General features: G+C 50.7%; 1 protein-coding gene across 9 annotated transcripts in view; it reads right to left on the reverse strand.

The window, feature by feature from the left end:
- Positions 1-22,390, reverse strand: part of ARRB1 (arrestin beta 1) — a 78,527-nt gene that overhangs the window by 13,407 nt on the left and 42,730 nt on the right. For 7 of the 9 annotated variants that reach the window (XM_086340858.1, XM_086340859.1, XM_086340862.1 and 4 more), the window contains exons 2-10: positions 14,101-14,131; positions 12,249-12,309; positions 8,909-8,953; positions 7,984-8,180; positions 6,622-6,681; positions 5,743-5,810; positions 2,475-2,610; positions 1,313-1,397; positions 814-886 (exon numbers count right to left, since the gene is read on the reverse strand). In XM_086340858.1, coding sequence (XP_086196984.1) covers positions 814-886; positions 1,313-1,397; positions 2,475-2,610; positions 5,743-5,810; positions 6,622-6,681; positions 7,984-8,180; positions 8,909-8,953; positions 12,249-12,309; positions 14,101-14,131 — 756 coding nt within the window. Of the gene's footprint in view, positions 1-813; positions 887-1,312; positions 1,398-2,474; positions 2,611-5,742; positions 5,811-6,621; positions 6,682-7,983; positions 8,181-8,908; positions 8,954-12,248; positions 12,310-14,100; positions 14,132-17,028; positions 17,303-22,390 lie in introns of those variants that run through there. The other 2 variants (XM_086340861.1, XM_086340864.1) reach the window with 2 other exon arrangements.

Consider the following 22,390-nt stretch of genomic DNA (forward strand, 5'->3'; position numbering starts at 1 on the left):
GGAGACCACTGCCACCCAAAAGGGACGTCTATGCTCCACATGCAAACAGCAGTGACTCTGGGGTGACCCAACAACTTCATTCGTGGTTTCTAGGCAGCTTCAAGTTTTAAAAAATTCATTGTACTGTTTGCCCTGTGCTGTATGACTAGGATAATGTTTTTTAGTGGAGAGAGTGTGGCCTGTTTTTCCCCTAACATATTACTGTGAAAAAATTTCAAACATATAGGAAAACTGAAAGAATTGTGCAATGATCACTCACCTCCTAAGTTCTACAATGAAGACCTTACTTGCTGTATCTCATCTCTATCCATCGTGTGTAAGGTGTTTGGATTGTTCAGTTTTTACCTACTTTTGCTCCACCCCCCAGCCCCTTTGCAACAATAAGAGAGCTGCGGTGCAGCAAGCCTTGGAGCCCCAGCTCTGCCAGTGCCCAGCCCTGTGAGGTTGAGCAGTCACATCTCTCTGCCCCCACTTCCTTCTCTGCACACTGGGGGCAGCGGCAACCCCAATGCAGAAGGCTCCAGGCAGTCTAGGCTTCCATAGCCCCGCTCCTCGCAGATTCACTAGCTCTTATTTTGTCATTCTAGTTTTGGTGGGTCTTTTCCCTGACTGGAGCATGTATTTCCTTGTAGCTAAACCAAGTGGCTGGGTGGTTTTTCAAAAAGCTATTCAGGGCCATCTATGCTGAGCAGCAAGTCTGAGGCCAGACCTTCTGCCAGGTGGAGCAGAGCTACTGGGCCTATAACTGGACCCAGGGCTTCTCCTTTCCCCAGCTGATTCCACCCATCCAAGGCTGGGCTTGTGCTCACTTACTCAGCCTCTTCCATGGCCACAGGGCACTTGTACTGGGCTGTGTTGAACAGACAGATGTCTGCATACTGGCGCACTGCAGAGAAAGAGGGAAACGAGGTGGGTGAGTCCAGGGCTCCCAGGCTCTCTCAGTTGGGATGTTCAGCCCCAGGTAACAGCCAGAGGCCACCAGGAGTTTCTGCAGGAGATGGACCCCATCCTCCACCCAAAGGGCAGCCTGAACAGGCCCACTTCCTTCCATTACCAAAAATCTCCCCCTCAAGGACAGCTCTGTCAAGGGAACTTAGAAGAAGGGCTTCAACAGTAAACTCATTACCTGGCCAGTAAGCAGCCTGTTACCAGCCTCAAAAGCCTTATCCTTCGGCTTAGAGCAGGCCTTAGTCTTCCCTTCAGGCTAGTAGTTATTTACAGGGCTGTTAACAAAGGGAGAGCCTTCGGCTGCCCCCAACCCCTGGGAGGAGTCCCCTTGCCCATCCCCTGGACTGGCCCTCTGCCTGGGTACCCGAGATCTTGATCTTCTTCACCGTCTTGTTGGTGTTGTTGGTGACATGGACGTTGACACTGATGGGTTCTCCGTGGTAGTAGATCTGGGAGGTGGAAGAAGTAGCCAGGGAGGGGGGTAAGATTCCAAAGCTTTAGATGAAGGGGAGGGAAATGAGGCCCCACACACATCTCCTGGGGTTCCCCAGGTCTTGGCCACTCTGACATTGGCCCCAAGTTCATCAGTCACTTCCCACTGATGCTAAGCCACCAGGCATGTTAGATTTAAGTTCCTCTGTGGACCTTGAAAGATAATTGAATTAGAAGGTAATAATCCTAGGCTCTGGGCTTCCCTGGTGGCTCAGATGGTAAAGAATCCATCTGCAATGCAGGAGACCTGGGTTGGGAAGATCCCCTGAGAGAGGGCATGGAAACCCACTCCAGTATTCTTGCCTGGAGGATCCCCATGGACAGAGGAGCCTGGTGGGCTACAGTCCATGGGGTCGCAAAGAGTTGGACATGACTGAGTGACTAAGCACAGTACAATCCTGGGCTCCAGTCCTGGGTTGGTCACCAAAAGTAATGATAACAGTAATACTAACAATAATAAAGATGAGAGCGGTAAGGCCTTGGACAGGTTATCTAAGCCTTGGTTTCCCCCGCTGTCCATTGGAGGGGCTGGAGTAAGTGATACGTCAAGTCCCTGCCAGCTCAGGCTGCCTGGAATTTAGACCTGGGAGGATCTGGAAGAAGCAGGAGAGAGGTGGGGAGGGGCTGACCCACTCTGTGAGGGAACTGGCTCTGAAACCTCAATGAAGAGCCTCGATTTATATCTTGGCCTAAGCACTTGCCTTCACTGTGCCCCTGAGAGGCAGAGGGGGTGCTCACATTTCAAAGGGGGATGGGGATGCAGGGGGACGGCCAGGACCCAGGATTCTTCAGAAGGCACACTGACTTCTGAAGTCAACCGCATCCTTCAGGCTCATGCCCATCCCGTCACCCCTTCAGTCCCCAGAGGCTTCTCCAAATCTCCCAAGGAGGTCTCAGCTTCCCTGAGCCCTGTGGTCCTCGGGTGGGAGCCAGAAGCTCCCACCCGAGGAACCCCAGAGGCTGTGAGAGAGCTGGGATCTAAGGCTCCAGCCCTGGGAGGGCAGCCCCACCCATGCCAAGCCCCAACCTCCTACCTCCTTGTCCAGGGAGGCCTCCAGATGCAAGGGCTTGTCTGACATGAGGAACTGCCTGGTGGTCTCGGCCGTGGGCTGGGGGCCAGGCCTCTCTGGGGCATACTGAACCTTCCGGATGACCAGGCGCACAGAATTCCTAGGGGACAGGGGCAGAGCAAATGATGACCAGAGTCCCTTGCCTCTATCCCCTTCCCTTGTGACCCTCACATCCTTCTCTTGCTCAAGAGACTGCCATGGTTCCCATCTCCTTGGACTCCAGTCCAAACTGCAAAGGTTGGCATAGGGCCCTGTTACCATCTGGTCCCACTCCAACCTCCTCCATCCTGGGAGTCCCCAGCCTCCTCTAGGTCCTCACTGTCATGCTTGATGGTCCCTCTAGTCCTATTTCTGAAGCTTTGCGTACCCTAGGTCCCAACCTATAACACTCTCTTCCAGCTTCTGCCTTCATTTGCTTCCTTCTGCAAGGCTCAGTCAAACACCTGTTCTTCCAGGAAACTTCCTAGATCCACCCACTCTGCTCTTTTCCTGGTCTGAACTCCCACCAGTCAGAGGCCAAGCCACCCCACGACAGTACTGTATGTGGATCTGTGTTTTGGTAGCCAGCAGGATGCTTCCCTGGTGGCTCAGTTGGTAAAGAATCCACCTGCAATGCAGGAGACCTGGGTTTGATTCCTGGGTCAGGAAGATCCCCTGGAGAAGGATCTTGCCTGGAAGATTCCATGTGTTCTTGCCTGGAAGATTCCAGTATTCTTGCTTGGAAAATTCCATGGACAGAGGAGCCTGGCAGGCTACAGTCTATGGGGTCACAAAGACTCGGACATGACTTAGCAACTACACCACCACCACCAGGATGCTGAGAAAGAGACCACGTTCCACTTTCTGCATCCCTTATGTCGCTAATGGTATGAGCCCTTTAAGGCAGGGGTTCCCAGCCTCCGGTATCTAATGCCTGATGATCAAAGGAGGAGCTTATGTAATAGTAATGGGAAAATAGTGCACAATAAATGCAACGCACTTGAATCATCCTCAAACCATCCCCCACCCACTCACCGACCTTGGTCCACGGAAAAACTGTCTTCCTGTTCAGAAACCTGTTCGGCCAGAAACCAGTTCCTGGCTCCAAAAAGGGTGGGGACTCCTGCTTTAAGGACAGAAGTTTTTGTCTAAATTGTTCACTGCTGTATTCTCAGTATCTAAGACAGTGCTGGCTGCGATATAACAAATACCTACTGCTACTGCTGCTAAGTCGCTTCAGTCGTGTCCGACTCTGTGCGACCCCATGGACTGCAGCCCACCAGGCTCCGCCGTCCCTGGGATTCTCCAGGCAAGAACACTGGAGTGGGTTGCCATTTCCTTCTCCAATGCATGAAAGTGGAAAGTGAAAGTGAAGTCTCTCAGTCGTGTCTGACTCTTAGCGACCCCATGGACTGCAGCCTACCAGGCTCCTCCGTCCATGGGATTTTCCGGGCAACAGTACTGGAGTGGGGTGCCATTGCCTTCTCCCAAATACCTACTAAATAGCTATTAAATAAAAATATACACAGGGGACAAGGGCCCCAGGAAGATACGAAGGTGTGGAGAGGCGATGGAATTCAGTGACGGGGGTGCAGATTCCGTTAGCGGGAGAGAGGCCAGTACAGAGAATAAAGACTCAGCAAGAGGATGGACACTCAGAGACCAGGTGGGGCTCAATGAACATGATGGGCGCAGGGAGGAAACAGGGCCAGCAAGGTTTGGTGAGGGGATGGGGACGCAGTCAGGTGGAGTCCCAGCATTCCCACTTCTCAGATAAGCCACCTCCATTTCCTACAGCTGGATAACCAAGGCTGAAGTCCTTGCTCTTGGACTTCCCTGGCAGTCCAGTTTAAGACTTTGCCTTCCAATGCAGGAGGTGTAGGTTTGATGCCTAGCCGGGGAGCTGAGATCCTACATGTCTCACGGCCAAAAAACCAAAACATAAAACACAGGCAATATTGTAACAATTCAATAAAGTCTTTAGAGATGATCTACATAAAAAAGAAATCATTTTTTTATAAGCCCTAATCCTCCCCATATGAATTATATGACTTTGAGTAAATTAACCTCTACGCCTCAGTCTCCTCATCTGTAAAATGGCGATGATGGCAGGACCGACTTCTTAGGGTTGTCGTGAGGATTAAATTAGTTTGCACACGTCCATCACTTTGAACTGTGTCTGGCACCTAGTAAGCTGGTAAGTGTGAGTTGCTCTATCATCACTAGTAAATTCTGGTGCGTACTTAAAATGTCAAATTGGTAATAGGTTGAGAGGGCTGGCTCTCAACGTTGCCTCCCCTTCCTTGCTCTAGGTAGGCTACTGACCAAAACCTACACCGCCCTTCCTTTCTCCTGGTCGCAAATCTTAAGAAGAAACGGGGAACAGAGAAGCAAGGGACAAAGGTCTCATCTCCCTACATGCTGTAAGTTGCCCAACTGGAGTTGGAGATATGCAATGCATCATATGACCACCAGGTGGCAAACTCAGCCCACTCCCTAAGAGGATGCTGCGTCCTCTGGAAGCCTGCTGCAGGACGCAGAGTTGGGGACCCTGGCCAGCCTTGCCAGGAGGCAAAGCAAAGCCCGACCCCAGGAGGGGCAGGTATGAGAGCAGGGTTGGGCAGCTCACCCCATAAATCAGGGCCAGCTAGTTCTGGCTGCTGGCCTGGGCTGTCTGTCTGCCCAGGGCTGTCTCTCTCCAGGAAAATGCTTCCCCTCTCTGAGACATGGCAGACCTCCTCTGTCTGCCTTGGGTGGGTTCACTTTCTCCACTTCCCTTCCCTGTTCAGAAGCCTCTACTGACACCCCCTACCCCACCCCCACAACCTCCTGCTGATGACCTCCCAGGAGAACTGGGAAATGGGGGTCCAAGCTGGCCGGGAAACATCTTGCTCACTGTTTAAAACAATCTGAATTTCAGATTTTTTTCCAAAACAAAATTAAAGGACATGCAGTCTGGAGAGGAAGAGATTAGAGGCAGGGCGATAAGGGAAGTGGGTACAGTGATGCAAAGGAAAAAGTGCTGAGGCCTGAGTCAGGGTAATAGAGCCACCTCCCCCAGGAAGCCCTCCCCACCTGCCAGCCTTCCCCAGTGCCCTTGGAGTTTCCAAGGCTGGAATGCAAGGCCCCTCCTCTCCCACTTCCAGGCATTGTTACTTCTGTCTTCCTCCGAATGAACCATGCCTGTCCTGTCTCCCTCCCTCTGCCAGCAGGCAGCCCGCACCCAGACGGGTAGAAGCTGCGCCCTCCTCACCGCTTGTGGATCTTCTCCTCCAGGTTCTCCGCACAGAAGGCTTTCACTTCGTAGTCCACACCGCAGGCCTGCAGGGAAGGGTCACTGACCTCAATGGAGAGGGCCAGCTCCGTTGAGCACGGCCTACCCACCCTCTCATTTAACGAGGCCGCTGCATGCGAATATCAGTTCCCCAGGCCTGACCCCCTCGTCTGACTGGGAGCCCTGCACTCAGCCTGTGCGGAGCTGCCTCCCTCATCTGACCCTCCCACAGAGCTGCTCCGTGACCAGCTCCGCTCCAGAGTCCTAGCTGTCTGGGGGGCACGGTCCCCAACAAGGCAGTTGCCCAGAAATAACAACAAGCCTTTCAGCAGTCCTATTTAGGACCACCCACCCCCCACCCCCACCCCAACCACAAAGACCCTGCACTGGGCACCCCTTCAACATCTCGCCCTACCCTCTGGACCAAATGATGAGGTACATCCCATCACATCCATTTCACAGATGAGGAAACAGGTTCCAAGCTCCGAGGCCTGGAACACTTGTGGGGTCACCTACGTCCAAGCCTCAGTTTCCCCATCTGTGAGACAGTGATGACTCCACCTCCACACAGGGTTTGTGAGGCCGGACAGTTTGCCAGAGAACATTCTTCAGCCAACACCAAGGCCAGCGAGAGTGACTTGGGAGAGGCTCTGGGCACATAACTGAGTGTAGGGGGTGAGGGTGATGCCATATGTGCCGCCCTGTCTGAAAAGACTGCTTATCTGAGGTGGGATCAGCCTAGCTTACACACAAGGAGGCTTCTACAGGGAGAATTCCAGCACCCTCCAGACAGAGAGCTGGGGACCCGAGGACACAGTGTCCTGAACCCAGAGGGATGCTCCCTGAGGGGTGACCCACCTTCCCTGTATCTTCAGGTCCCGGCTGCAAAGTCACAGAGCATGGGAGGTTCGGAGGGATCTGTTAAGAGGACAGAGAGACCTGACATATTCACCACTGACCTCTCCAGGTCTCCCATCCCCACACACATTCATCAGACCAGTGCCCCTAAGGACTGACCACGTCCCTTCCATCAGACTAGGCAATTCACAGGACAGACCATGTTTACGTCATCAGAACATGCTAAGCTATGCCTCATGTTACACTAGAGGCCCCTGCAATAAAGCCAAGGATTTCAGGGCATCACAGCCCCCACAGAACAAGAGCTGAAAAGGTCTTTCTATGATGTGCACTGCGGTAGGTAGAATAATGGCCCCTGAAGATGTTCACATTCTAATCTCCAAAACCTGTGATAATGTTACCTACAAGGGCAAAAGGGTCTTACAGTGTAATTCGGTGAAGCATCCTGAGACGGGGAGATCACCCTGGATTAGCCAGGTCGACCCACCATAATCACAGCGTCTTTAACAGTGAAAGCAGGGAGCAGAAAAGTCAGCATCACAGTGATGGGATTCGAGAAAGATTGGACCGGCCATTGCTGGCTTTGAAGATGGAAAAGGGCTGGGCCAGGGGCCAAAGAATGTGAGCAGTTTCTAGCAGCAGGAAAAGGCAAGGAAGCAGTTTCTCTCCCAGAGCTCCAGAGAGAATGCAGCCCTGCTGACACTTGATTTTAGCCCATGAGAGCTGTTCTTGACTTCCGACCTTCAGAACTGTAAAATAACACATTTGTATTCTAATTGGCAGGTTTAATTATTACTAGGTTTGCAATGGTTAGTTACAGCAGCCATAATACGTCTATAACAGAGAGGATGGCTCCTTATCCTCTCTCTTTCTCTGACTCTCAGAGTCAGGGGATTTCACTGAATCACAGAATCAGAGTCTGAGAAACTGAAAATCCAGAATCCTGGAGTGGAAAGGCAGCTGAGCAGGGAAATCCAGTACTTGCCATTCTTGTTTGGGAGTTGGGTTGAAGCAGGGTTAGTGGGCAGCCAGTATGAAGGAGGAGACAGCCTTGCAGTGACCCGGGGGCCAGAAAGGACTCCTTCTTTCTCTGCAGCACCCCCTCGACCCCTCCTTCTCCCACGATGACCTGGACTTGGGAGGGTCCGGGTAGTAGTGCAGGGGTAAGGGTGACACCTCTGGCAGTGGCCAGAGAAGAGACACTTACCAGGCAGCGTAAGTGCCAGTGCCCTGGCCCCAGTGTACGCTGGGGAAATTGCGTGGCCTGGAGCTGCTGCCCCAGCTGCCCCTGTGTGCCTGCCCAGAGGGCTTGCTAGAAGTGATGCTTCTGGAATGGGGCCCCGGGGGCTGGCAGTCCCTGACCTCAAAGGTGAAAGGGTAGGCATGCTCGCCCAGCTTCTTGATGAGGCGCTCCTGCAGCCGCGTCAGGGGCTTCTTGTCCTCAGGGGCCGGCGGGAAAGACTGCACGTTGGCCACAAACAGGTCCTTGCGAAAGGTCAGGCCCAGGACATCCAGGTCCTCCCGGCCGTAGCGGAAGGCGCAGGTCAGCGTCACATAAACTGTGGGAGCAAGGGGGTGCTGAGGAGGGGCCAGGAAGGGTAGCAAACATGCTCCCCACCCAGAGTGCCAGCTGCAGCCCAGGAACCGGCTCCCCTGCCAGTCTCTAGGAGGCACACGTCTGTCCCAGAGCTCCTGCAGGGAGGGCGGTGCTGCCCTTGGGACAAGGGTGTCAGGTGCCTGGCCCGGGGAGGAGGCGAGGGCTGACCGCTGGATGGGTTCGTTCCTTCTCCACCCGCACTGCAGTCCAGGGCATGTGCAGAGGGCATGTGCACGATGGGGGCCGGGAAGAAGCACATTGGGAAGATTAGAGGGTGGGGAAACCAGTGCTAGGTGGTGTCTGGAAAGCCCAGTGTCTTGTTCCACCCAACCCCCACCTCCCGTCTTCCTGCTGGCCTTAGACAATCCCTTGACTGCGTCAGGAATAAGTCTTCTCTTCTGTACAGTAAGACCCTAACTCCTGCTCCATTTGCATCCTCCAGCCTTGCAACAGTCACGATGGGTTGATGTAAAGGGCTCAGACATGAAAAGGGTCTCCCAAAGTGGGTACAGGCGGGGCTGCCCCAGGGAGCTGGAGCACCTGCTCTGATGCTGATTGGAGCTGTCACAGGAAGAACCAGTGGGGAGGGGCAGGGATGGGCTTGTTGCCTCTCTTATTTCCAGTGTTCTGCCAGAGAGTCAGAAAGGCCCCAGCCTGGAGGTCAGGCTGGGGGCAGGGGCCACAGCTCACCTCTCCTCTCCTTGAGATACTCCGGATCCACAAGAACCACTCCATCTGGAGGAAGGACAGGGAATGAGCAGACACGACCTCAAACTTCTGAGCCCCCAAAAGTGAAGTCAAGTCGCTCAGTCATGTCTGACTCTTTGTGACCCCATGAACTGTATCCCTCCAGGCTCCTCCATCCATTGGATTCTCCAGGCAAGAATACTGGAATGCGTTGCCATTTCCTTCTCCAGAGTATCTTCTCGAACCAGGGACTGAACCCAGGTCTCTCGCACTATAGGCAGATGCTTTGCCATCTGAGCCACCAGGGAAGTCTGAGCCCCAAACACCATGTTAAATTCAAACCCAACCATTTGTCCGATCACAAGCATCATGAGGGCTTCCCTGGGGGCACAGTGGCGAAGAATCCGCCTGCCAATGCAGGAGCACAGGTTAGATCCCTAATCCGGGAAGATCGCAAATGCTGCAGAGCTACTAAGCCTGTGTGCCACAGCTACTGAGCCTATGCTCTAGAGACTGGGAGCCACAACTACTGAGCCCTCACACTGCACATACTAAAGCCCAAGCGCCCCAGAGCCCGTGCTCTGCAACAAGAAAACCACCACAATGAGAAGTCCGAGCATCGCAACTGGAGAGTGGCCCAAGCTCCCTGCGGCTAAAGAAAAGGCCAAATAGCAACGAAGACCCAGCACAGCCAAAAATAAATAAAACTGTTATAAACAAAACAAAAGCATCATGAGAGAAATGGGAAGGCCAGCAGCCAGTGAATGTTACCACCATGCCCCCTCCACCCATTGACCCAGGCTGGCCTGCCAAACCCAGCTCACGACTATAGGCAGGTTATTTAACTTCTCTTTCTTCATCTGTTAGAATAATAAGATGGGTTCAAAACCCCAATATCAGGTATACTGTGGAATTCAGAAGTTTTGAATTATAGAAAGGCCATGTGGTCCCTCTTCCATATCTTCTCTAATGCCTTCTGCCAGCTCTGGGGCAGCATCCCTTGTCGAGCCCATTAAAACCTCTACAGGGAAACTATTTTCACCAAGAGGTTAATTAAGGCATCAGTCACCTCCCATCAGTTCAGGCCAGGCTGCCACTAAATGATTTCTGTGTCAAACTCATGAACAATTTGGTGCTCTCAGGGCTTCTGGATTTGGGATTTGCAGACCTGCAGTACCCACCTAATAGGGCTCCTGTGAGGACTAAATGAATTAACACATTTAAAGTATTACCCGGTGCCTGGCACATGTGACCATGGAGAATGTCCCAAGGCCTGGCCTTGGGAATACAGAGTCCAGTTAAAGACAAAGGATGCTCTCTCTGCTCAATGATGTAAGGGAAGAAGTTTTTCTCACTGCGGGTCATTTGATCAACTTGGTATGATGCCCCAGGACTCGCTGGGATCTACAGAGTCTAGCACAGGGCCTAGCATGAAGTAGGTGCTCTGTGAACACTGGCTGAATGGTTCTCAGGGTGCCTATATGTGCAAGGGGAGCCAGATCCCTCCTGCCCTTCTCCCCAGATCCCATGATGCCCAGCCCCCGTGACCCCATTGCTATTCTTAAAGGCTAATAGGTGTGAACAGCCCTGGCCTCAGACAGCCCATAGGAAACTCTGCCTTGGCCACAGGTGAGCAGGCCACAGGTGAACACGGGGATGTTTGCTCCCTGCCTCCAAGTTCATGGGGGAGATGGAAATGGCAGAGACGCTGGTGAGCTTCAGAGAACACCCGACAGGCTGGGAGGAAAAGTAGGGCTATCTGGCTCCAGGCCAGGAAGGGAAGGGCTGCGTAGAGCCGGACTCTGCAGCCCACAGCCTGCATAGCGACCCCAGGGACCTGCCAGGCCTCCCGCCCCAAGGCCACAAAGACCTTCCTCCCAGCGAGCTGACACCTGGCTCTCTGCTCCATCTGCTCCCACCTGAGCTCTGGAACCACACCTCTGTCCTGCCCTCTTGGCCCCAGGACAGCTCCCAGGCCACTTTCTCTGTGAATGTTTCCCCCAAGCAACACATCCCACTTTCTTCATCTGGACTTAGCCTCCTGCAGTTTCCAGGGTCCAACCTCCCAACCTGTCACCTTCTTTGGTCTCACCTGGGTTTGTTCATGTCCCTCTTCAATCATTTAACCTCTCTGGGTCTCACTGTCCACATCTGTAAATTAGGGTTAATCCCGGGCCTCCCTCCCTCAAACAAATTGTAGGAAGAGACAACGAGATTGAGGTTCTTTAAAGAGAGCTACAGTTCTTAGAATCCTAACTGGAGGTGATTTTGCCCCCCAAAAGGATATCTGGCAATGTCTAAAAACATTTCTGATTGCCATACTGGGATGGGGGGACTCCCAGTGTCTAATGGGTAGAGGCCAGGAATGCTGCCAAGCATCCTTCAACACGTGGGATGGCCCTGCCAGCAAACGATCCAATCCAAAACCTCAAGAGTGCTGAGGTTGAGAGAAGCCCTGAAGTGGAAAAAGTCCTTGGAAGGTGCCTGCAGCCACAGCCCAGCCTCCTGGTAAGAACCCCATGTCAGTGAAGACAGCCTCCATTTCACAAGCCTCTAGGCTTTCTTTCAGAGAAGGCAATGGCATCCCACTCCAGTACTCTTGCCTGGAAAATCCCATGGACGGAGGAGCCCGGTAGGCTGAAGTCCATGGGGTCGCTAAGAGTCGGACACGACTGAGCGAGTTCAGTTTCACTTTTCATTTTCATGTGTTGGAGAAGGAAATGGCAACCCACTCCAGTGTTCTTGCCTGGAGAATCCCAGGGACGGGGGAGCCTGGTGAGATGCCGTCTATGGGGTCGCACAGAGTTGGACACGACTGAAGCGACTTGGCAGCAGCAGCAGCAGCAGCAGGCTTTCTTTCCACCTCCCCACCCTTTGCCACCAGAAGGGAGCAGAACAAACCATCTGTGGAGCCGGACTGCCCAGGTTTGAATCCAGGCTCCGCAATCTACTAGCTCTGTGACCTGGAGGAAGTCACTTAACCTCTCCGTGCTTGGGATGGTAATAATAGTAGTTTCCCCAGTGTTGGGTACACAGTTAAGCCTCATGCTAAGTGGCAGCTGCTGTCATCAACTTCCTCATTGTCCTTATCATCAGGATTCTTGCCCCACTTCTTACATCTGTCCTTCCCACAGCGTCCTCTCACAGGCCCCTCAGCTGAAGAGGAAAGCAGCTGCTTGGTTAGCCTTTGCTGACTAGAGCCAAAAGCCACACACATCCTATTCTTGGCACCAGGCCCCTCTGGAGACCTGCAGGCTATTCCTGGGCCACTCCAACCTGCCCTTCTCTGGGAGGGGTCAGGCCAGCCCTGCCTCCCCCGCTCCCCCGGCCTCCAGGGACTCACCCACGGGCTCCACGAGGTCGATGTGGTCCACAAAGTCCCGCTTTCCCAGATAGACGGTGAGCTGGGGAAGAGAGGCACAGAAGGCGTTAGCAGCTGTGGGTCCCCCGCCCCGGAGGAGACCTGGAAGCTGCCAAAACTCCCTGGACCCAACCCTCATCATCGAAATCCTAACTGGGCGTGGACCTGATCTCCAGTCCTAATACTTGGAATAACAAGGCCTTGTATAAATTTTAAAGCACCTGTTTATCCCAAACCCTGCAAAGAAGTTCTTGTTCCCATTTTGCAGATGAGGACACTGAGGCCTGCAGTGTCCTTCACACCAAGCACCACTGACGGTGGAGTGGCAGCAGCAAAGGTGCTTGCTGAGTGGGAGGGCTGGGCACATCTCTGAGAGGAGGGAGGACCCCGAGCAGGGCCAGTGGCACCGAGAGGTGAGGGGGCTCTGAACACTGAACTCTGAGCCCTTCATAGCACCCCGCCTGTGTGCAGTCTGCAGGGATCCACTCAAACAAGGACTTGTTCTCCAAGGCTGTGAGCCTGTGCCCTGCTGGTTGCCAACCTTCAGGGGAGAACCCCAGAGCTAGAATCCAGAGTGTCATTCCAGATGTTCTCTACTCCTCCACAATCCCTAAATGCTGACGATTGACCCTCCATCAGATTTCTCTGTCTTCACAGCTACACTTGACAGGATTATGCACCAGCTCCTTGATTATCTACTGCCTGGAGCCTCCCACACCTGGGACCTTTCTCCCCACCTTAGCCAGACTGGTCATCCTAAAATGCAAATCTAACCATGGAAGTCTGGTCTGAAAACACTCTGATGGTTCCTCAGCGTCCAGAAGCAAGATGACAAACGAATTTCATTCCAAATGTCAACTCTGATTGATTGGTAAGGGCTGCCTGGGGCCCTGGGTTGAAAAGAACCCAAGATGGAATATCACCTCAACAGGAAAGTGTGGCCAGTGATTAGTGATGTCTGCTGTGGGTGTAGAAGGGGGATGTGGGCACACACAATGATGTCATCTGCTAGCCCAGGCCAGGAGTCCAAGCTTCTAAGCCCAACTCCAAGACTCCAGGACCCAGCTCTGCCACACCCCCACCTCAGCTCCTGCTCCCTCTGCTCCCCGCTTGGCACCCAGATGCCCTGTGATTTATGTTCATGCCTCGAATGCTCTTTTCCTCCCTACCTTGCCCGGGAGTGCATCTCTCCTCAGGGAAACCATCCCTGACCACCCAGGCTGCATCTGCAGCCCCCATGCACTCCTCTATAACACACTTGCACTTTATATTGATCAGTTTTTCTATGTCTGCCTTCCCCATCTGGCTGTGAGGGGCACTAGCTGTGCCTTATTTTTATCTCAGTACACCCTACTCCAGCCCCCACAGGCTCAGCCTAGACCTGACATGGAATGATGTCAGCCATACCCATTTGCTGACCTGCGAGGAAAGTAGGATCTGGCCTGGAGCTGTGTTAAGAAAGAGAGTGAGGTGGGAGCTGCCCCAGATAACAGGACTCAGTATAGGCTCCAGGGGCCGCTCACGCCAGAGGACTTGGCTCCCCTGAGGCCCTTGGCACTGGCTCTAATTATTGCACTCACAAGGCAAGGCAGCCTCTCTGGGATAGGCTGTGTCTCCCCATACCAGGGCAGGAGCGCCCTGAAGTCCAGGGGAGTTATACTGCCCCCCTGAGACAGTTTGCTGAGAGGCTCCCTGTCACTGTAGTCGAGGGAGGACAGGGCTGTGTCTCCCCCTCAGACAGGATGTGCCAGTCTTTCACGGCAGTAAAGATGCCCAAGAGAGGAGGAGAGTTTGGGGACAGAGAGGAGCGGGGGTGGGGCTGCCACAGACTCACCTTTCCATTGGGGCTCGCCTTCTTGAACACCCTGGGGAGAGAAAGAGTGGGAAGGTCAGGTTAGCATATTTCGCCCTGGGGGAAGGTGCCTGCAGGGCATTTCTCGGCAGGACCAGAACACGGGGCCTGGAGTGACTTGCAGGCTCCATACAAGCACTGAGAGCCGGAACAGTGCCCAGCACCATCGGGTTTCCCCATCTCCACCACTCTGAGACACAGTGCTTGTCTTCATAGCTCCCCTGGGCGCCCTCGACAGCCCCCCTGGTCTATTCCTCACCCAGCAGGTGGAAGGAGTCTTCCAAGGCAGGTCAGACCACCCCAGCTCACGTAGAGGCACAGCCTTGCGTGTCTGCCCGCCTCCTTTACCTCTCAGCACCATCTCTCCCACTCCCCTCCAGTCCCCTCCAGCCACAAGCCTGCTTGCCTTTCCTCCAACACCAAGGCACTCCTTGCCTCAGCAGTCAGTCCCTTTTCCCTGGGACGCTTTCCCCCCATAGATCCGCCTGCACCCGCTGGCCCAGCCCTGCACCTTATGTGATGAAGCTTCACCCTGCGCCTGTCCAGCAGTCCCAGTGCTCTCACTGTACTTGCCCTTCTCCCCAGCACTCAGCGCTCCCTAACCCACTGCTCAGCTGACTCTGAGGTTACATATACCCCTGTCTATTAGCTCCACGAGGGCAGGGATCTTTGTCTCTTGTCCTCTGTTGCGTCCCAAGCCCCTAGAATGGCACACCTGGTAGGTATTCGATACACCTGTGTTCATGAATGGCAGGAAGCCAGCAGCCAGTAAATATTAGTTGAGAATATGAATGAATGAATTAGGGAAGGAATCAACTGAAGCATGAGGCCAGGAAGGGAGCGGGTGTGCCTGGGATGGCACAGCAGAGCACAGGACTCAGAGTCAGGCAGAGGTGGTCCCCTGCAGCTCCTCCTGGTCTCTCCCTGAGCCTGGCCTGGGGGTCCTTCACCTGTCCCCCATCATCCAGCCCCAGAACGGCTCTGAGGAATGTTGAGCAGGGAGACAATAAAGGTAGAGACAGAGACCCAGAGACAGAGGGTATTAGAGGAGGGCAGGGAGGGAAGGAGGGAGAGGAAAGGGATGCTGGCCCTGGAGGTGTGACAGTAAAAGACGGAATGAGAGATCATAAAACAAACCAACAAGAGAGGGAGAGATAGTCACAGAGAGACAGAGCAGACACAGAGCGACAGAGCAGCCACTAAGAGGGGCAGGAGGTCTAGCAGGCCTCCAGGCCAAGGCGGGGTGAGGCCCACAGTGCAACAGCGACAGCAAGTCCTCCCAGAAGGAGAGTGAGGTTGTGGCTCTGTGCTGCCTCCATAGCACGCCCCCACCGCCCCCATCACTCCCACCCCTTACTTCCGGGGCCCAAGGGACCACTGATGGGCCTTAGCTTGGCTTGCAAATAGAAGCCTAGCATATCCCTCCCCCACCTCCCCTAGGAGTTCTGGGTTTTCTCCTCCTCATAAATATTTATCATTGTTTGGAGTGTGAAGATGCCACAGTCAGCTGAGGCATAATAATTACTAAAGTGAGAAAAAAAAATACAGATGACATAATTTGAACCAACAGCTCCCAAATTAAGGCTGGACCTGCAGAGGAGACCAGGGAAGTGACATGCCACCGAATCCCCGCTGCTTCTAGAAGCCTCAGTCCATCCCTTGGGAGCCCTGGGTCAGAGGGAAAGGAGAGGCCACAAACGCCTGAGGCCACAAAGAACTGAGTCAGGAGAAGCCATCCCAGTGAGTCCTGAGAGGGACTAGGGGCACCCTGGTCACAAGAGACTGGGGGGCAGGGGGCAGCTAGGAGGAGTGACAGGGAAAGAGGGAAGGAAGGCGGGTAAGAAGAAAGTAAGAATTAACATTTAAAAGAAGAAGGAACTAGTATTAGTTGAGCGCCCAATTAATACTTCTCATTACAGCACTGTGAAATGAGCATTACAATTCTTATTTTATGGATAATAAACTTAAGGTTCAGAGAGATGTAGGAATTCTCCCAGAAGCACACAGCAAGCAAGGGCTAATAAGTCAGGATTCAGACCCAGTTCTGCCTGTCTGCCTTCTGACAGTATACAAGGAGATAGGTAATTTTATGTTCAACCCTGCTGCTTTCCTAAAGCAGATGTTTTTATCAGCATCAAGAATAACAGAAAAGAAGGGAATTGACAGGAGGAGGGGGAAGTAATGAAAGAGTGAGTAAGGGGTGAGGAGGAGAGTGAAGGTGACCTGGGGCAGGAAGCCCGGCCCGCCCAGCACTGGGGGACGTCCTACTGCTAACTCAGTCCCAGGCCACATCCTCTGGGAGCTGGATGCTGATGGTTTCCTCAGACAACAAAAGCAGCAGCTGCCCGTGCCCTCTAGGCTGGTACACCCTTGTCATGGTCATGTCTCTGAGTATTTTCCCCAGAACACTGCTGTGGATCCTTCCACAATCCCATTTCAGAGATGAAAAAACCGAGGCTCAAAGAGGTGAATGATGGCTGCTTGTCTCCAAAGCCTGTGTCCTTTCCACTCTGTCCCACAGCCAAACCGTCCCTGAAACAACTCCACTGGCTTCCTGACCCCCAACACTGTCAGAAAAAAAGGCCTGTGTAGGGGTGCTTCCAGTTCACCAGGACCCCCACCTGTGCAGCACCTCACAGATGGCTTCTGTCTGTCCACTTTGAAGAGCAAACACAAACATGCAAGACTCAAGTCAAAGGCAAACTTGCAGACTGTGGGATGCCTGGGTTTGGTTCATCCCCAAGTCCCATCTGTGCTCCGCAAGCCTGATCCTCGGAGCCAAAGCTGGGTCTCATACAAGAAATGCCAGCGGCGTTCTAGCTGAGTAAGACTCCTTGGAGACAAGGAATAGAAACCCACCAAGCAGAGCTCAAGAAAAGGAGACAGTAAAGAAGTAAGCAAAAATCTCACGGGAAGGATATGCAGGCAGGACGCACGGGGGCTGGAGCCAGGAACAGGGAAGCCATCAACCTCTCAGGCGGCGGCTCTCTCTCTCCACCTTTCCCCCTGGAGACGCATGTTCTCCTGCCTGCGCTGCTCTCCTTGCGGCTGCTCCATTGTCTCTGTGGACCAACTCTCTCTGCTTATTCAGGGCTTTTCTGCCCCTCCATTATTTTGGCTTCCATGTGGCTCTCACTCTGACCCTGTTTCTACTTTGCCTCTGCTCTGCTTCCCACTGTTAACTGGCTGAATGGCCCAATTCCAAATTCCCAGGAGAGGGATTTGATTGGTCAGTTTTGGTCACGTGTCCCATGCCTGGGCCAATCAGCTAGGTAAAGGGTGTGTCATGTGGCTCATCAGGCATGGTCAGAGCAATGTGTTTCAAACCAGGGGTCACAATCCATTAGTTGACAATGAAATCAACTTATAGAATTGCCACTAGCACTTTTGCTGTTGTTGTTGTTGAATGGCAGATGGCAAGTAGTAGATATTATTGTATTTACCAATATTCTATCCCCTCTAAGGCTGGGCATATGTGTGGACCAAATTTCTCCAGTCTTGTGAAGTTAGATATGCCCATACAGCTTGCTCTGGCCAACGAAATAGGAACAGAAATGCCATATGTCACTTCCAGGCAGAAGTATTTAAGGGCTGGTGCATGATGACCCCACACTGTTTATATTCATTTTCTATGGAAGCTACAATAAATGATCACAAACTTAGTGGCTTACAACAGCATAAACTTAGTATCTTACAGTTTTAAGTTCAGAAGTTCACTAGGTTAAAATCATGGGGCTTCCCAGGTAGCTCAGGGGTTAAAAAAAAAAAAATCTGCCTGCCAATGCAGGAAATGCAGGAGATGGTGATTTGATTCCTGGGTGGGGAAGATCCCCTGGAGGAGGAAATGGAAACCCCCTCCAGTATTCCTCCATGACTGAGCAACTGAGCATGCACGCACAGGTTAAAATCAAGGTGTTGGCAGGGCTGCGTTCCTTTCCAGAAGCTCTAGGAATAAATGTGTTTTCTTGCCCTTTCCACCCACATTCCATGTCTCAAGGCCTCTACCTCCATCTTCAAAGCCAGCAACACCAGGTTAGGTTCTTATCACATTGTATCACTCTGACCTCCTCTTCTGCCTCCCTCTTCCACATTTAGAGACCCACTGCATGAATACATGCAGCTCTCTACTTTAAGATCCACTGATTTTAGGAAAATCAGTTCCATCTGCACCTGTAATTCCCCTTTTGCCACATAATATGACATATTCAAAGTTTCCAAGGATTATGGTGTAAACATTGTTGGTGGGGGCCGGTGGGGGGTGGGGGGGCGGTTCTTCTGCCTATCATGTCCTCTTTCCTCTGTCATTGAAACCAGCAATGATCTGGATGGGAAGCCTTCAGAGACTAAATTCCAGGGCTCTCCTGCTAAATGACAGACAGGTAGCATGAGAGAAACCTCTTGAGCCACTAAGATTTGGGGGTTATTTGTAACTACAGCAGACCAGCTTCTCCTGACTAATTTTTTAAAAATTTAAGTATCATTTAGTAAAATTTCTATTTCAGGTGAACTGAGTTACAATGTAAAATGAATATCGTGGTGAAAATTTTTTAATGTTTAAAACCCACTGTTGCAGAGAGCATGCCTAAAACAAACATGCTCTATCAGTGTCTGTGCAGCCTGTTAGATGCTATTTTCTGATTCTGCTGCTTTTCTGTGAGCTACCAGCCCTCCCAAATATTCATTTGTGCCTGTAGGGAGAAGCCTGCATCATAAGGGACCCAGAACAAAGCACCTTCCTGGATAGATTACCCAACATTCAAGAGTTTGTCATTTTGTACAGTACAGCCAAACAATGGAATATTGCATAGCACTTAAATTATGCTTGCATCTTTCGTAACACAGGGAAATGCTTATGATAGAATAGTAAGCAGAAATCAGGAATCAAAACAGTATGTTTGGCATGAGCTCAAATTTATACTCAATAAATACCCAAAAGAAAGAAGACTGGAGGTTGTTAAGATGGCAACACTCCTCAAACTTATCTATGAATTCAATGCAACACCTATAAAAATTCCAGCTGGATTTTTTTGCATTAATTGACAGGCTGATCCTAAAATGTATATGGAAATATAATAGTGAAGACAAATCTTTTTTTAAATATAATTCTTATTGTAATTATTTGCTTGAGTGTCTCTGTCTCACTTTGCCCTCTTCTTTCGTCTGTTTTGTTTTGGCGATACCTTGAGGTATTGTGGATCTTAGTTCCCTGACCAAGGATCCAACCCGTGTCCCCTGCAGTGGAAGAGCAGAATCCTAACTACTGAACCGCCAGGGAAGTCCCAAGACAATCTTGGAAAAAAAAAAACAAAGTTGGAAGACTCAGACTTCCAAATTCAAAATTTACTACAAAGATACAGTAACCAAGACTGTGTGATCTTGGCATAAAGACAGACATAGAAATCAATGGAACAAAATTGAGAGTCCAGAATTAAGCCCATATATTTACAGCCAATTGATTTTTAACAAGGGAACAAAGAGAAGACAAGGAGATAAAATAGTCTTTTCAATAAATGATTCTTGGACAACTGGATATCCATATGCAAAAAAATAAACCCCTCAACCTCACACCAGTTCCGTCCCTGCTTGGGGAACTAAGATCTCACATGATGCAAGGCCCAGCAAAAGAAAGAAAGAGAGAAAAGGGAAAAACTATAAAACTCTTAGAAGAAAACATATGTATAAATCTACATGACCTTGGATAAGGCAATGGTTTCCTATCCATGACATCAAAAGCACAGGCAACTAAAAAAAGTAGATAAATTGAACTTTATCAAAATTAAAAATTTTGGAGTTTCAAAGCTCACTGTCAAGAAAGTAAAAAAACAATCCACAGAATGGAGCAAATATTTTCCAATCAGGTATCTAGTAAGAGTCTAGTATCTAGGATATATAAAGATCCTATTATGATTCAACAACAAACAGGCAAATAACTTGATCAAAATCAAGCAATGAATTTGAATCGTCATTTCTTCAAAGAAGGTATACAAGTGGCCAGTAAGCACATAAAAAGATGATTAGTCACTGGGGAAATGCAAATTGAAGCCACAACAAGGGGATTCCCAGGTGGTCCAGTGGTTAGGATTCTGTGTTTCCACTGTCAAGGACCCCAGTTCGATCCCTGGTCAGGGAACTCAGATCCCACAAGCTATGAAGCGTGGCCAAACAAACAAAAAAGCCACAGTGAGATATTTCACACCCAGTAGGAGACCTATAATAAAAAAAAAAAGGACAATAAACCTGTGTTATCAAGGATGTGGAGAAACAGGAGCCCTCACACATTGCTGGTGGTGCAGTCACTGTGGCAAACAGTCTGGCAGTTCCTCTCAACAACACTGAGCTAACCTATGACCCAGCAATTCCATCCCTAGGTAGAGACCCAAGAGAACTGAAAATGATGTCCACACACACAAAAATGTTCATAGTGGCATTATGCATAACCATCATATGCCACCAACTGATGAATATGTTTTTTATCTGTGGCATATATATTCAATGGAATATTATTCAACCATAAAAAGGGATGAAGCACTGATTCATGCTACAACATGGATGAACCTTGAAAGGATCAACATTATATTTTAAGTGAAAGAAGCCAGACACAAAAAGCCATACATTATCTGATCCCATTTATTTGAAATGTCCAGAATGGGCAACTACACAGAGACAGAAAGCAGTTTGGTGGTTGCCAGAGGCTGGTGGGAGGTGGGATGGGAAGTGATTGCCAATGGGTAGGAGTTTCTTTTTGGGGTGCTGAAAACTCTGGAATTAGTGGTGATGGTTATACAACCTTGTGAAAATACTAAAAACCCCTACAACTGCAAATACTATGGTATGTAAGCTATATCTCAGTTTTAAAAACAAACTCAATAAATGAATATAAGGAAAGGAAATGTGCCCAAATGTTAACAGGGGTTAAAGAATACTCCATCTGTCCACCCACTCACTCCTTTATATCCCTTATTTTTCCATGTTGTACAATGAGCACCAATTACTTCATAAAGATACAAGGCTTCCCTAACAAGATACGTCTCATGTCTTAATGAAAAAATATTGTAAGTGAAGTAGAGAAAATACGGATCCTATCCATCCATCCATTCTGAATGGATGTTAGAATCTCTGATATTGCAACTTTACAATCCCGAGTCCATGTCTCTGTGATTCCTCGGACCCTTCCCCAGACCCGCTGTGTCGGCTGTTACAACTGTGCACCATGCCTTCTCCTCAGTGCTCTCCTTCTCTGACTTCCCCTAAGTCAGGATTAGATGTACCCTGACTCCCACACCCGGTGCGTCCCCATCACAGCATTTACACACTGTAAAATCTGTTTACTCGCCCTGCGCTTCCCTTACAAAACTTATACGAGAGTGGAGGCCTTATTTATGACACTGGATCCCTGGGGACACAGCATGATGCCTGGGCCAAGGAGGTGCTCAGTAAATAAATACAGGTGGAATGTTCTTGAATGAATGCCCTAAGAGAGAATTAGTCAAGAATGAGGATGAATGAAGTTTCAAAAGGTGGTGGTAAGGATCCTTTGCCCTGGGTGAGAGGACTCCATAGATTTCTCCTATCGATGCTTCTCTTTGGCTGTCAGGATCAATAGGCACTGGGTTTAGAAAATACTTCATAAGGGCAGGGTCTCAGCCAGCATCAGGGTGAGCCATGAAGATGACTGATACGTCCAAGGGGGCCTCTGCTCAGCTCTGACCAATGGCTCTTCCACTTATCATTCACGGATCCAGTAAACATTCACACACTCCTACCACTGCCAGGCTCTGCAGGCACTAAGATGAATAATTCATGGTCACTGCTGACAAAAAACTGTGGTACAGCCAAGTGAGACAAACCCATCAACCACAACGGCCACCATGCATTAAGCTTTCACTGTAAGCCAGGTGCTTTGCTAAGAACTTCAGCATATTAAGATATTATTCCATCTTAACATTCCCATTTTTCAAAGGAGAAACCTGAGATGCAGAAACCCTAAATAACTTCAAGTCTCAAAGCCAGTACCAGAAAACTCATACGGGAGAGAAACCCTATGAATGGGCCACCTATGGGAAATCACTTAGCCAAACATGTCTTACACAACATCAGAAAACTCATCCGAAGGAGATTATCCACGAATGCGGATTCACTGCCAGTGAATTGAGAGAGCACTGGCAACAATTCAAGCCTTTGTGAGCATCCAAAAATTCATGCTACGAATACAGTGAATGTGGGGAAAACTTCAGGTATTAATCTCCATCAACAACAGAAATCTCTTCCAGGA

Source organism: Bos grunniens, chromosome 15 (genome assembly GCF_055505025.1).
Source record: "Bos grunniens cultivar Pamir isolate PY7600 chromosome 15, Bosgru_T2T1.0, whole genome shotgun sequence".
NCBI classification, from domain to species: Eukaryota; Metazoa; Chordata; class Mammalia; order Artiodactyla; family Bovidae; genus Bos; species Bos grunniens.